General features: G+C 40.5%; 1 protein-coding gene across 2 annotated transcripts in view; it reads left to right on the top strand.

Moving 5' to 3' along the window:
• The window catches only part of AP3M2 (adaptor related protein complex 3 subunit mu 2), a 111008-nt gene extending 99773 nt beyond the window's left edge, over nucleotides 1–11235 (top strand). For both annotated transcript variants that reach the window (XM_086703605.1, XM_086703604.1), the window contains exons 5-9: nucleotides 4942–5027; nucleotides 5283–5416; nucleotides 7208–7415; nucleotides 7690–7834; nucleotides 8976–11235. In XM_086703605.1, the coding sequence (XP_086559731.1) occupies nucleotides 4942–5027; nucleotides 5283–5416; nucleotides 7208–7415; nucleotides 7690–7834; nucleotides 8976–9076 (674 nt within the window). In that variant the 3' untranslated portion in view covers nucleotides 9077–11235. The remainder of the gene's footprint in view (nucleotides 1–4941; nucleotides 5028–5282; nucleotides 5417–7207; nucleotides 7416–7689; nucleotides 7835–8975) is intronic.
• Nucleotides 11236–14728: the final 3493 nt, after the last annotated feature.

The following is a 14728-nucleotide window of genomic DNA, read 5'->3' as shown; positions in this document are numbered from 1 at the left end:
CGCACAGGCATGTTATTCAGTCACAAGAAAAGAAGGAAATTCTGCCATATGCAACATGGATAAACCTGGAGGACAGTATGCTAAATGAAATAAGCCAGAGAAAGAAAGACAAACACTGCATAGTCTCACTTATCTGTACAATCTAAAATAGTCAAATTCATGGAAGCAGAGGGTAGAATGGTGTTACTAAGGGCTAGTGGGTGGGGGAAGTGGGGAGATATTTGGTCAAAGGGTACAGAGTTTCAGTTATGCAAGATGAGTAAATTCTGGAAATGTACAGCACAGTGACGATAGTTAATACTGCATTTTATACTTTTTCTCAGCTTTATTGAGGTATTATGGACAAATAAAATTGTAAGATATTTAAAATGTATATTGTAGTGATTTGCTGTATGTATTCATTTCAAAGGATTCCCCCATCTAGTTAAATTAACACATCCATCACCTCATCATGATATGTATTGTATACTTGAAATTTGCTAATTAATATGTTAGTTAACTTGTTTGTGGTGATCATTTCGCAATGTATATATACCAAAATATCAAGTTGTATACCTTGATTATATACAGTTTTTGTTAATTATACCTCAATAAGGCTGAAAATGGCAATTCAAAATAATACGATGCAGACCAATGCTTGTTGGTGTTACAGATCTTATCCTCTTAAATAAAAAAATTGTTCTTTAATGGTGTTCTAGATCTTGTCCTCTTAAGTAAAAAAAGTAGCAAACGAATCTCTTTTAGATTTCCTTTTGAATGTATTTGACTCCCAAATCTGATGGCAGAACTGACATTGTAATCACTAAAATTCAGGGAGCCTTCTTTTCTATCTGTTCTGAATTACAGCAATATGTTCTAGAGCTTAGAAATTTGTAGAAAGTTCTTTTCACATTAGTGAACTCATTCATTCAACAAATGCTTATCGAAAACCTGTTGTGTTGTAGCACAGTGCTGACTAATGGATATTTGATCATGAACAAGATACAGTGAAGGAGTATTCCAGGTCACACAGTCCCCTCCTCATTGAGAATCTTTGCTGATAATAGTGTAATAATAATAATGACAGTGGTGTGTAATGGGAGGTATCACTACTGTGAGGATGTCATACATGAGAATTATGTGGAGAAAGAAAAGGCTAAGGATTCCTGGAAATGAGCAAGGGAAGAAGAAATGAATTGCAAATGAAAAGACAACAAATACATATTTGAAGATGAAATATAGAAATTCTCAAAAAGGAAAGGAAACCCAGTAATTAAGTTATTGAATAGCGACCTATAATATCTCCTTCCCACACATATAGGAAAACAGCAATTCTTTGTTAATAATGAATAAAGATATGTCATTTACAGGGACAATTGGTAGTCTGTCAAAATAGAGGGGGGTCTACATCTTTCCCATGACAAGCCTTTGGAGATTCTTGTTATGTAAATGTGGGTGGTGGCCACTGGCTTTTGGTTCAATAATGATTTCAACATTTTTTGACTAATAATTTCTAAATTCTGCAGCAAAGTCTTTTCAAAACCTTAATCCTGAATTGTGTTCAATACACAAAGTTCTGGACCTCTTTATGACCTGACTTTATTGTAGCTATTGTTATTGTCAGTGATCGTGATTATGATGTTATTTTGTTGTTGACAATGATGAGGTTCTACAAACAAAGGAGACAAAAGAGGCCAGAAAGAAAGAAAGTGAGAGTTTATGGATGCAGAAGCTTATTTAGAGTCTAGTGAGGAAGAGGGAGGTAAAAAGAATATAAGCGATGTATCCCACCCATCCAGAGCAAAGTGTAAAGAGAGCTAATAGTGTTTATGCTTTATCAGTAGAATGAATGGAAGTTATTAAGACCCTCAGGGATTTGGGAACAAAGTAGGTGCAAACACTTTAAGGTGAGTAAAATATTTTTGGGAAATAAAGTAGTTCAGCATGAATGCATTGAGAGGCATTAAAAAAAAAAAAAGTAATGAGGCTTTAAAACTAAGTAGGCAGCAACTTTTCATATTAGCCCAAAACTGGAAATAACCCAAATGTCCACCAGTAACAGGACACAAATTTCAATATGGTCCCATAAGACAGTACTGTGTAGTAATGAAAAAGAATGAATAATCCATATATCCAGCACATGAATGAATCTTACATTGTTGAGTAAAAAAGATAGATGCATAAGATTATATACAGTTATATACATTTATATGAAGTTTGAAAACAGGTACAACTTCATCAAAGGTAACAGAAGTCAGAACTAGCATGGGGATGCAAGAGAAGCATGCTAGGATGCTAAGAAGGTTCTGTGTCTAAAGTTATTTACTGTGGAGGAGGAAAAGGCAGTGTTACTGCACAGGGCCCTCGATCCCCAACCTCCCATCATCTCTTCCCCTGTATGCATCTGTCCATATGGCTAACTTTTGACATGTATATTTTTTTCGTTGTTTTTTTTTTTAATGTTTATTTATTATTGAGAAACAGACACAGAGCATGAGCAGGGGAGGGGCCAAGAGATGGAGAGACACAGAAGCAGGCTCCAGACTCTGAGCTGTCAGCACAGAGCCCGACATGGGGCTCGAACCACAAAGCGCAAGGTCATGATCTGAGCCAAAGATGGACGCTTAACCAACTGAGCCACTCAGGCGCCCCTTGACACGTATATTTTTACAACCTGTAAATTCTGAATCAGCCTGTCTTGTTTAGACTGTATACATTCTTATATCTGACATGCTTGTAACTACTGTGTGATCAGTAAGATTCCTAGAAGAAATTCTGCTTTAAAAAAAAAAAGATTGCCAGGTGGAGAGGGGTGACATATATTCTACATTAATGGGTGGTCAGTCTGTAGGATCTTTAAAACAAGTATATTGTTAACAAATATAACAAAGGTGAATAAAGGCACAACTAAAAACGGGAAAAAAAAGGTTCTGTATCTTGATGTGGGTGGTATTTTCATGGGGTGTATACATATTTAAAAATTACTGAGTCGTACATTTAAGATTTTTGCATTTAAGTAGAAGTTTTCCCACAATAAAAAAAAAGTACACAACAACTGGGTAGATAGTTAGCATGCCTTGCATGCCATTTTAAGGAGAACCATTGGGAGTGATTGAAGAGGTTTTTTTTTTTTTTTTTAAAGGTTTGTGTATTTATTTATTTTGAGAGAGAGAGAACGAGCAGGAGAGGGGCAGAGAGAGAGAGAGAGAAAGAGAGAATCCCAAGCAGGCTCCACACTGTCAGCACAGAGCCCAATGTGGGGCTCGAACCCACGAACTGTGAGATCATGACCTGAGCTGAAATCAAGAGTCATGATTTCGACTGAGTCACCCAGGTGCCCCGCAATTGAAGAGTTTTAAGTTGGGGAGTGACTTGATTCAGATTTGTAGTTGAAAACTATCAGTCTAGTTGCAGTGTGAAGAGTGGCTTCAACTGAAGGCAGGGAAACCAGGAGACTGCCAGCTGAAGTCCAGGCACAAAATATAGATTCCATAATGGTGGTCAGGAAGGAAAGGAATGAATAGATGTAAGAGACAGAAGTCAGAAAAGAGAGGAATTGATAATTGATTGGATATGAGCACTGAAGAAGTATAGTTAGTCAAGGATGCATGTATGTTTCTGACTTAAGCAGCAGGTTAGATGGTACCATCATAAAGAAAGAAAATAGGTGGGGCGCCTGGGTGGCGCAGTCGGTTAAGCGTCCGACTTCAGCCAGGTCACGATCTCGCGGTCCGTGAGTTCGAGCCCCGCGTCGGGCTCTGGGCTGATGGCTCAGAGCCTGGAGCCTGTTTCCGATTCTGTGTCTCCCTCTCTCTCTGCCCCTCCCCCGTTCATGCTCTGTCTCTCTCTGTCCCAAAAATAAATAAACGTTGAAAAAAAAAATTTAAAAAAAAAAAAAAAAAAAGAAAGAAAATAGGGGGCACCTGGGTGGCTCAGTCTGTTGAGTGTCTGACTTCAGCTCAGGTCATGATTTTGCGGTTTGTGAGTTCAAGCCCCACATCAGGTTCTGTGGTGACAGCTCAGAGCCTGGAGCCTGCTTCAGAGTCTGTGTCTCCCTCTCTCTGCCCCTCCCCCACTTGTGCTCTGTCTCTCTCTCTCAAAGATAAATAAGCATTAAAAAAATTTTTTTTAAAAAGAAGGAAAATAGGAGAGCAGATGGAGGAATGGAGCTGATGTGCTCACTTTTTGATGTATAGAGTCTGAAGTGCCTCCATGACATGCAGGTAGAGCTGTCTAGTTTGGCAGGAGTGAGACTGTGAACCTGAAAAAAGACTAGGCTATATTTGGCCATTAATGACAATCGAAGCCTTGGGAAGTAGGTGAAGTAACTCAAGGAGACCATGTTGAGTGAAAGAAAAGAGACATTCAGAATTGTGAAAACACATCAGCATTCAAAAGATGTGCAAAGAAAGAGAAGCCTGCAGAAAGCACAGAGGAAGAGGAGCTAGAAAAACAGAAAACTAGGCGAGGTTAGGAGAAAGGAGTGTTTTACAAAGGAAGAAGTGGTCAAAAATGGCATGTTGCAGACAGGTCCTGTGGGATAAAGACCAAAAGTGCCCACTTGATTGAGCAGCAGAGCTCATTGGGGACCTTAGGGAGAGCAGGTTCTGCTATGACGTTTTCTGAACCATTGGTTATGATGACACCCTTTTTGATTCTGGGGCTAGAATGAAAACTTCTTTAAGCTAATTGTCTCTTTAATCTTTTATCCCCATTGCTTCATCCTAGTGTCTCATACTTGATATGCAGCTGATAAATGTTTGGAAGGATGGATCAATGGATTAGGTAGATGAACTGGATAGATGGACAGAAGGAAAGGAGAAAGGGAGGGAGGGAGAAGAAAAAAGTTGGGAAGGAAAAGAGAAAGCTAAAGAAGGTGGTAGGGAGGAAGTAAGTTGGTTGGGAAGGACGGAGAAGCGTCGAATAGCTTCTTACTTTCTCTTTGTTTTGTTCCTATCTCAGGTTCCACAATTACTGCTGAGATCCAGGGGGTGATTGATGCCTGTGTCAAGCTGACTGGAATGCCAGATCTTACACTTTCCTTCATGGTAAAATCCTGAACCACAGTTTCACATCTTGGGATGGGAAATTAACTGTTTCTGGAAAGACAGTGGTGAGAATGGAATGGAACAATAAGAAATAAGTACAGCTACAAAGTTTATATCAGGCTTGAATTTTCTATAAGTAGCTACAGAATTTCTGTGTGCATGTGTTTAAATAAAAACAACATCTGAATGACTTTCCTGAAAGAAATATGGGTGTTTAATTCCTACTTCTTGCTTTTCCTTGCCCGGTAACTACAGAATCCCAGGTTGTTGGATGATGTCAGCTTCCATCCTTGTGTCCGTTTCAAGCGCTGGGAATCTGAGCGTATCCTCTCCTTCATTCCTCCTGATGGAAACTTCCGCCTGCTCTCTTACCATGTCAGTGCACAGAAGTAAGCAGCCCTTATAATTAAGAACAGAATCTGTGTATATGTGTATATGTGGAAACAGTATCTGTAGTGATTAAGGACTCAGGTTATGGATTCAAATTCCAGCTGGGTTCAAATTCCAGCTTCTGTACTTAACTAATCGGGTAACCTCAGGTGAGTTGCTTAACCTTTCTGTGTCTGTTTTCTTATCTGTAAGTGGAAAATGAAAAAAGTACCTTGTTTGAGGATTAAATAAAGCAATCTAAATAGTGCTTAAGAGGAAGTTAGTGCTCATAGTTTGCTGCTTCTATTTTTGTTGTTGTTATTATATGCCTAAACAAGAACTTTTTTTCTCAAATTGGAATCTGAGTACACCTATATTCAATCCCCCTAACCCAAAAGAGCATTAAATTATGCTATGAGAAACTATAAAAGGCAGTCATTTTTGGTCTTGAACATTCTCTTTAATATCTTGTCTAAGGACTTTTATTTTTATTTTTTTTAATGTTTTATTATTTTTTTTGAGAGAGAGCATACAAGCAGGGGAGGGGTGGGACAGAGGATCTGAAGCAAGCTCAGTGCTGACAAGCTGACAGCAGAGAGCCCGATGCGGGGCTTGAACTCAGAAACCGTGAGATCATGACCTGTGCTAAAGTTGGATGCTCAACTGAATGAGCCACCCAGGTGCCCCTGTCTTGTCTAAGGACTTTTAGAAGGTGTGTAGTAGAAGATATACACACTGAAAAGAGCTATGACACCTCAGAGCCACCAATACTTTCCTATGTGATTTGGAATAAATAACTTAGGAAAATATCTGCGTGCTTGAGAGCAAAGACTCTGGACTCAGTCTGTCTGCACCTAAATCCCATCTTTAGTACTTATGATACATGACCTTGGGCAAATTACTTAATCTTAGTGAAGTATAAGGACATCATTATTTATCTAGAAAAACAGGACAATAGCAGTACGTACTTCATACTTATTAAACAAGGTAATGGAACTAAAACACTTAGCATAGTATTGGCACACAGGAGTGTTTAATAGATGTTAAAAACTGTTATTGCTTTGGTATTAATCTGTGATTTCTGTTTCCTGTTCTGTCCTATCGTGACAACCTACCATACCTCATAGGGTTTTTGTGAGGATCAGAGAAAGTCAGGTAAAGGCACTCCCGAGATACTATCAAAGGTCCATGAGGTATGCATGTTACTCTCCCAAGTACAGATAATTATTGGTCACATGTCGTAAAGTAAAACACAGAAATATGGTGACTCCTAATTTTGATCTGTAATGCCTTTCTCATAGTAGGCTTAGTATACTCTTTGATTTTTGTTATCTTATTCAGTCATTGGAAGACTTAGTTTATTTACTAGACAGCGTCTTAGCTTTACAAAAAGAAAAAAAAATTAAAGATTACTGTTTTTTTTTCCTGTGTTTATTTTTTAATATAAGGAGTAAAGAAGTAGGTAATAATACTTAAAAGTCCTTAGACAAGATATTAAAGAGAATGTTCACGACCAAAAATGACTGCCTTTTATGGTTTCTCATAGCATAATTTAACGCTCTTTTGGGTTAGGGGGATTGAATACAGGTGTACTCAGATTCCAATTTGAGAAAAAAAAGTTCTTGTTTAGACATATAACAACAACAAAAATAGCAGCCGCAAACTTAATGAGCACTAACTTTCTCTTAAGCGCTAGATTGCTTTATTTAATCCTCAATGACGCAAAAAAAGCACTTAGGATAAAATGAGAAAATGTTGCCATTGTTTCCAGTATAGTAATGAAATTGGTTTTTCGTCTCTCCCTTTTCCAGTCTGGTGGCAATTCCAGTGTATGTCAAACATAACATCAGTTTCCGGGATAGTAGTTCACTTGGACGCTTTGAAATAACGGTGGGACCGAAGCAGACTATGGGGAAGACCATAGAGGGAGTGATTGTCACCAGCCAGATGCCCAAAGGGGTCCTGAATATGAGCCTCACTCCATCTCAGGGGACACATACATTTGACCCAGTTACCAAGGTAGGAGGAGAATAAGCAGGAAGTTTTGAATTGCTGATGTTAAATAGAAGTCATTATGCAGGAGCTCTCCAATAGACTTTCCAGCTTGTTGAAAGGGGAGCTTGATCAGAGGGACATCGTTTTTTCCTTGAGATAATTTATGGTGACAAATAGTTTTCCCTACTGAAAGCCAGTTTAGAGGCTGCTTGTAATACTGTGAACAGATACCCTGAGGTTAGACATCGGCCACCTCAAATGACGGCTTCCACTGTAACTTCTTTCTTTTTCTTTGAAGATGCTGTCTTGGGATGTAGGAAAGATAAATCCCCAAAAGCTACCAAGTTTGAAGGGGACCATGAGTCTTCAGGCTGGAGCTTCCAAACCAGATGAGAACCCCACAATTAACCTGCAATTTAAGATCCAGCAGCTGGCCATTTCTGGTAAGTGATTCTCGGCTTCAGGGGCTTGATGAGAACAGAAGTGGCTTTCTCCACTAGGACGCAGACATCAGAAAACCTTCTGCTGACTCCCTGTTTATAGAGTTTGGTTTCATTACCTGATAGGTAATCTGGAGTAAAATCTTTCTAGCATTTCTGGGGGAAATCTATAATCCTTACTTTCTGAAGTTGGATTAAGGGACCTGACCAAAAACGTCTAAGATGCAGTTGAGAAGGAAACAGTGTAGGTGGACGGGGCATTCCCCAGCAGGTTTTGAGTCATCCTAGGGTTGTCAGTTTGGGGTTCAAAGGTTTTTAGCATGGGAAGGCTTCTGCATTCTCAGCTGGTCACTGAAAAGAATAATTTCCCCTCCATCCCCCCAGTTTCAGAAGACTTTCGTATTTGCTTTTATGAACATGTGGAACCCAAGTCAGCCCACTGTAGTCTACACCTGTCTTAGGATGATGATGATAGTAATAGTTACCATGTACTGGGCATTTACTATGTGCCAGGCAGTGTTTTAAGCCTTTGTCATCTGTTTTATTATTTAATCCTTAGAACAACCATGTAAGTAAGATAGATAGGAGATGACTTCAGCTTTATATGAAGTTCCTATTTTTCTTTACCAACAAAACTTATCTAAGTGATTAGCATTCACTTAAATTAGAAACTCATCATAAATGTTAGAGACCTATACAGTATAAAATGTGTTCTGCTTAATGCAGTGAGAATACTTATAGGAAACACTCATTTATTAATGCATTCACTGAGTTATGCTTTATTTCATTATTCATTAATTTCATTAATTCATGTATTCTGTCCAATAGCTGGACAAAAACATAGAGTGGTCTTATTTTTTCCTTATCCTCCTTTCATCTGCATATAACTTTCTGCCCTTCCCACTTTAGAAACAGGTCTTCTAATAGGATAGCTTCTTGTTGGAGCAATTTTTTATTATCAGTGTGTGGGCCAAGAGTGACAAATCTGTGAGCTTCAGAAAAGTGAAATAAATAAGGGAAAATTATTATTATTTTTCTGGTTCACTGTTATAGCTATCTCTATCCCACTGATCTCTGAATTGAAATGAATTTAGACAGATACGCTACATGCTTCTTTTGAATAATGCTTATGTTTTCCTTCCAGGACTCAAGGTGAATCGTCTGGATATGTATGGGGAAAAGTACAAACCCTTTAAGGGCATAAAATACATGACCAAAGCTGGAAAATTCCAAGTTCGAACCTGAAGGGAGAGTTTTGCAAAAAGAACATTCACGAATGCTTTTTTGTTTCTTACTTGTCTAAAAGTAAAAAGTAATCAGCCTGTCTCCTAGGTCAGTATCCCCTTTTGGACCCACCCACTCCCTTTTTTCCTTAGCCTGCAGTGCCGTGGAGCTAATCAAGGGAGAGAAGGGTTGCCAGGGAGAACCGGACCGAAGTCAAACACAATCAGCACCAACTCAGTTCTGAGAGAAGAGCTGTGTGACAGAGGGTAGAGATACCTAATGCCATATTGAACTATTTTGAACATGGTTACCATAGAAAAGGACTAGCATTTGTTACTTGCTTGGCTTTACTTCTCTAAAGTCAATGAACGACTTCTGTTTGTTGTTTAAGGTGGAGAGAAAGATAAGAAAGAAGGAAAGAAAGCTTGGAATAAAATGAATGCTAGTCAAGGGAAGGCCAGCAAAGGGTCTGACCTTCGAGGGAGAAGAAAGGAAGTGGTAGTAAAGACGTGTGAGTACACGTGCTCAGACGAGAGGCGGGGGGAAGAGCAGTCAAGCCCCACTGGGAGGACGGTTGGAAAGAATAGAGTTGAGTTGGTTTCTTTCTGATCCCTCTACTTTGATATACATATAAAAAAATTACTAGTACTTCTAGAAGTGAACTGGAAACTTCTTAAATTCGGGTCCGCTAATGACATGGAAGACTCCATTAGAATCAGATTTTCCTTTGAAGACTGCCACTATCTGACCAGTTTTCAGATACTAACGACTGTTAGCCTTTAGCACCTGGCCTGTCGTCTGCAGTGAGAAAGTGACCTGCCCTCTTCCTGGTGGGAGTTGCCTGAAATGCCCCTTTCCCTAACCCAGAAGAATTCTACTCATGTCACAGAATTCACCAGCCTTTTTCCTGTTCCACAAGGACAGTTTCAGAAAAGCCAATCCCATAATCCCCAGGGCAGCCAGATTCTGTGTGTCACAGTATTGAAGTGTAGGTGGCCAACTCATTCCTCATGAAGTACATCACAGCTGTAACCCAGTGGTGACTCCCTATTTACTCTTGTCAGTGCTAGACTGGTGCTGGAGTCTAAGCCTTGCTGTCTGAAACTTTTCCAGCAGTAACCCTAAGTAAAAAAAGAAAGCTTACCGTCAAGGGGTATGGTTCATCCTGGAAGCTGTTCAGTAAAGTTGATTTCCCTGGAGTCTTCTGTGCTGGACTGTAATAGATTTATCAACAATATATATACCTACCTATCCATCTTTGTTTCAAGGCAAAAAGAAATTCCCTAAACCTTTGAATAAAACTGATGTTGAAGGAAGATGGGCCATGCTGATCATGTGTAACCCAGTTTAAGGAACATGGCAACTGAGGAAGTACCTCAGACTTTCCCAGTGGGTAATATTTGCTCTAGTTCGATATATATATTAACCATTTAAATATTTATATAAAAGACAGGTTTTTAAATTCTTACTGCTATAGCTTAAGGAGTGATACTGTGCTCTGCTTCATGCGTGGGGAAAAATGAAGACGTATACTCTTCAAACCATATAATTTTTCTCTAAAGTCCTGTTTCTAAATATTTAAGTAATTTTGTTTTGCTAGTTTTATCTCCCTACTTCCTGGACTTGTTTTTGCTGCAGAGTAATGTTGCTTTGTGGTTTTCCTCTGGGATAAATCATGTTGTATACAAACAGATGTGTTCATAGTCCATCACTCCAGAATTTTCCTGAACTATGTCCTATATACACCCCTGGCAAGGTAGGGGAAACATCTCTGCCTCTGTGATCCCAGAATACTTGGAATTACTTCTCCTGAGGGCTCTGAAGGATTTTAAGGTTTCCTAGGTCATAGGAAACAACCAGTCTTGGTTCCTGGATATTTTTAGCTTTATAAATCCAGCTGCTAAATTTCCTTGTGGACAGCTCACCCTATTTTCAAGGGAAGAACTTGAGGAAAAGTAGAGTATCTAGGGTATGGGACCTGCGGGCCTTGGCATATGAAGTAACATGTCACCTGTGTAGCAGACCTCTGGAGCCCAGTGGAGAACATTACTGCTACCATCCAGCAGTGTGTTAACATTAACTAGTGCAGGGTGTTGTGATCGAGCAGTTCAATTCCATATGTGTCTTACGTGGAAGTATCTCCTATGCTTAAGTCTTAATAAAGTTCAATTTTACCAGTCCTCTATGTCCTAAGTGTTTTTGTTACCAGGACTAACAGTGGTGCTATGCCTGGTAGGCCTCAGTAGAAGCAGTAAGAAATAAATCAATTTAGGGAGGATCTTATGATTTTTGTCTCTTCAACCAGCAGGCCTAAAGCCATATGTTATAGTGTGATTTTCTAGTTACCTCTGGAAATAGGAGATGTTGATATAATGTCATTTTTAAGGTTGTAAAAGCAAAGGTTGAGATCATGTTTTCCCCAGTGTGGAAAAGACAAAACCATTCAAGCTGCTGATGGCTATTCTAGTGCTTTCTCTGCTCTCTTGACCTTATGTTGGTCAGTTCAGGCATGAAACAGGGCTTCAAGGTCCTAAGCATCTTTTTTTTTTTTTTTTTTTTTTTACATTTTAGAGAGTGAGTTGGGGAGAGTGGTAGAGGGGGAGAGAGAATCTTAAGCAGGCTCCACACCGAAAGCAGAGCCTGATGCAGGGCTCAGTCTCACCACACTAGGGGAACTCATGACCTGAGCTGAAATCAAGAGTCAGATGCTCACCTGGCCAGCCATCTAGGCACCCCAGGTCCTAGACACTTAATTGTGATAGGGATTTCTTGGAAGATAAGTCATTGGCAGTCTTTGTAAAGTATGGATACTGGTTGTTATCCCATATCTGTACTGATACCCTTTTGTAAATCCCTCCTGGCCATGAAGAGGACTTATTTCTGTTCGCAAACGACAGTGGTTGGTGTTTATTAATACTGCATCCCATCTGTCTTAGTCGTGGATATATCTTTTGCCCTCCTGTTTGCACCATGGTGAATTTTGTAAAACTTGTACTTTCCTCAGGGGCGCCTGGGTGGCGCAGTCGGTTAAGCGTCCGACTTCAGCCAGGTCACGATCTCGCGGTCCGTGAGTTCCAGCCCCGCATCAGGCTCTGGGCTGATGGCTCAGAGCCTGGAGCCTGTTTCCGATTCTGTGTCTCCCTCTCTCTCTGCCCCTCCCCCGTTCATGCTCTGTCTCTCTCTGTCCCAAAAATAAATAAAAAAAACGTTGAAAAAAAAAAAAATTAAAAAAAAAATAAAAAAAAAAAAAACTTGTACTTTCCTCTGTGGCCAGTAGGTGGCGATGCCATGCCAGGATGGGATTAATTTTTTTAATTGTTAGAATTTTAAAAGGGGAATTGAATTTGAAACTCTTAAGCCTTCCCCCAAGATACCAAGTACTGGATTGTGTGAGTTTTTGGCTTTCGAAGTTAGACGTGGAACCAGAAGTTTACGACACTCTGTGATCACCAGACTTAAGATCTGGGCTCTAGAAGGGTGTCTATTTCTGTCATCTGAGTTCCTCTAAGTCTCTGCCCACTTAAATGTATTGCACACCTACCTGATAATCTTTGTTCTTAATTTTGTTCTTCAGGTCTGTTAGCGTCTATTTGCTTTATTAGCCAGCTGGGGATAAGGAACTATTTAATTTCCCCTTATATGTTGTTCCATGGCCTAAGAAGTTCCAGACATTTTACCCTGAATTTCCTAACCTACGCTGGGAAATGATGTGTTGTTCTTTGAATGTATTTTAGTATAATTCAAAGGGGTCTCTTTGCAGGGCTGGTACTCTGCCCTGTAGCTCAGTCAGTGGCCCCTTGTGAGCAATTGTCTTCATCCAAGTTGGCCGTTGCTAGGACTTCATCCAAAGGAATGTTGGGGCCTTTAACTTGGCCCACCCCATCAAGGCCTTACTGCTTCAGTTCATATTTCATTCACCCTCTGCAAAAAAGCTTGTCATGCAAAGGGGAGGGCCTGAAACCACCTGGATTCCTGGCAGAGATGTGGGAGCTGGGAGTCTCCTATTGCTGTCCTCAAGCAGTGTTTCTCTAAAATGGCTGAGGTACACTTTGATCTAAAACAAAACCTGCCCCTTGTACAGGGAAGTAGCGGGCAGTCTAAAGTTGAGAAATCTGTGACTTCAGTCTCTGTGATCTGCATTTATTCAACTGCTCCAGGGACTTCAACATTTCAGGGAAGTGGTGGTTTTTTGTTTGTGTGTCTGTTTTTCTCCTTCTCTAAATTAAGTTCTGGGCTTTAGAGGGTTGCTTTTTTGAGCTGAAACTATGTGCTTCTAAGAACGTCTAAACTGAGCAGTTCTAACAGCCTTTCAAGAGACCTTTTTTTCTCCTCTCCAGGAAGCTGTCGGCACATACCCAAGGGCAGGCATCTCAGATTTATTCTGGGATCTGGGATGTCAGTGGTGATAAAATCTGGCAGGCTGCAGCCAGGAATAGGAGTCGCATCTCTAGTTAAGAAAATAATCTAAGAGAAACAGAAAACAGCATTACTTAAGTCACATGGACTGGTCTGGGAGTCCATTCTCTCTGATGACGGGGAAAACTAAATGGGATGGGAAGAAAATGGTCCAAGTACTAGCCTCTCTTGTCTGCCCAACAGTGGGATGTCGCTATGCTAGGGAGGTCGTGCTTTGGTTCCCCTCGCTTCTCCTTCCTACTGCTGTGCTTGCTGGCCACGGAGCCTCCCTGCCCGGTCTGCTATCATTCCATCCACCTCGTGGTTCATTTTCCCCGGCTCTGTTCAGTTCATCATTCCTGTTACACGTAAGCCCCGGTGGCTCTGTGCTGCCTACAGAATGAAGTCCAAAACTGCCTGGCATTCAAAGCACCGTCATCTAAATTCCTACCTGTGTTCTTCATGAACTTCACTTCTGACAACCTGTACAAAATCCTCTCCCTACTCCCACTGCTCTTTTTGCTCTCCAGATCTTTATATTTTCATGCAGTGACATTCCTTGCTGCAAGAGTCCCTTGCCCACCCCTCTCCACGAGTCTAAGCCTTACCCAATTTTTTAAAAAGATTTTGTTTGTTTATTTTTGAGAGCGACAGAGTGCGAGCAGGGGAGGTACAGAGAGAGAGAGGGAGACACAGAATCTGAAACAGGCTCCAGGCTCTGAGCTGTCAGCACAGAGCCCAATGCGGGGCTCCAACCCACTAGCAGCGAGATCATGACCTGAGCTGAAGTCGGAAACTTAACTGACTGAGCCACCCAGGCGCCCCAAATCTTGGCCAACTTTTAAAAGCCCTACCTGTTTTTTCCTTAAGATTCCTTAATGCAACTGAATGCCAGTAAGTTTCTCTCTGCCGGTTTGTGACCCAACTCTGTTCTACCTTGGTATTTCTTTTTTATTTTAATTTAGAGAGCGAGCGAGCATGTGTGAGCCAGGGAGAGGAGCAGAGGGAGAAAGAGGCTTGATCTCAACAACCCTGGGATCAAGACCTGAACAGAAATCAAGTGTCAGATGCCCAACCAACTGAGCCACCCAGGTGCCCCTATCCTTGGTATTTCTTTAAGTACCTTATTTCCCTGTCAAACCAAGAACTGCCTTCTTCCCCCTTTTTACTGTCCATAGCACCTAGTGATGTGGGAAACAAAGGCAGAAGGAAATGGTAGATAAATTAAATTTCCTTATAACCTGCAGCCCATTGACAAATACTTGAGGCAGGCAGACT

Source organism: Puma concolor, chromosome B1, assembly GCF_028749965.1.
Source record: "Puma concolor isolate L17-30 chromosome B1, mPumCon1.1.hap2, whole genome shotgun sequence".
Lineage (NCBI taxonomy): Eukaryota > Metazoa > Chordata > Mammalia > Carnivora > Felidae > Puma > Puma concolor.
This window is presented reverse-complemented; position numbering and strand designations above follow the sequence as displayed.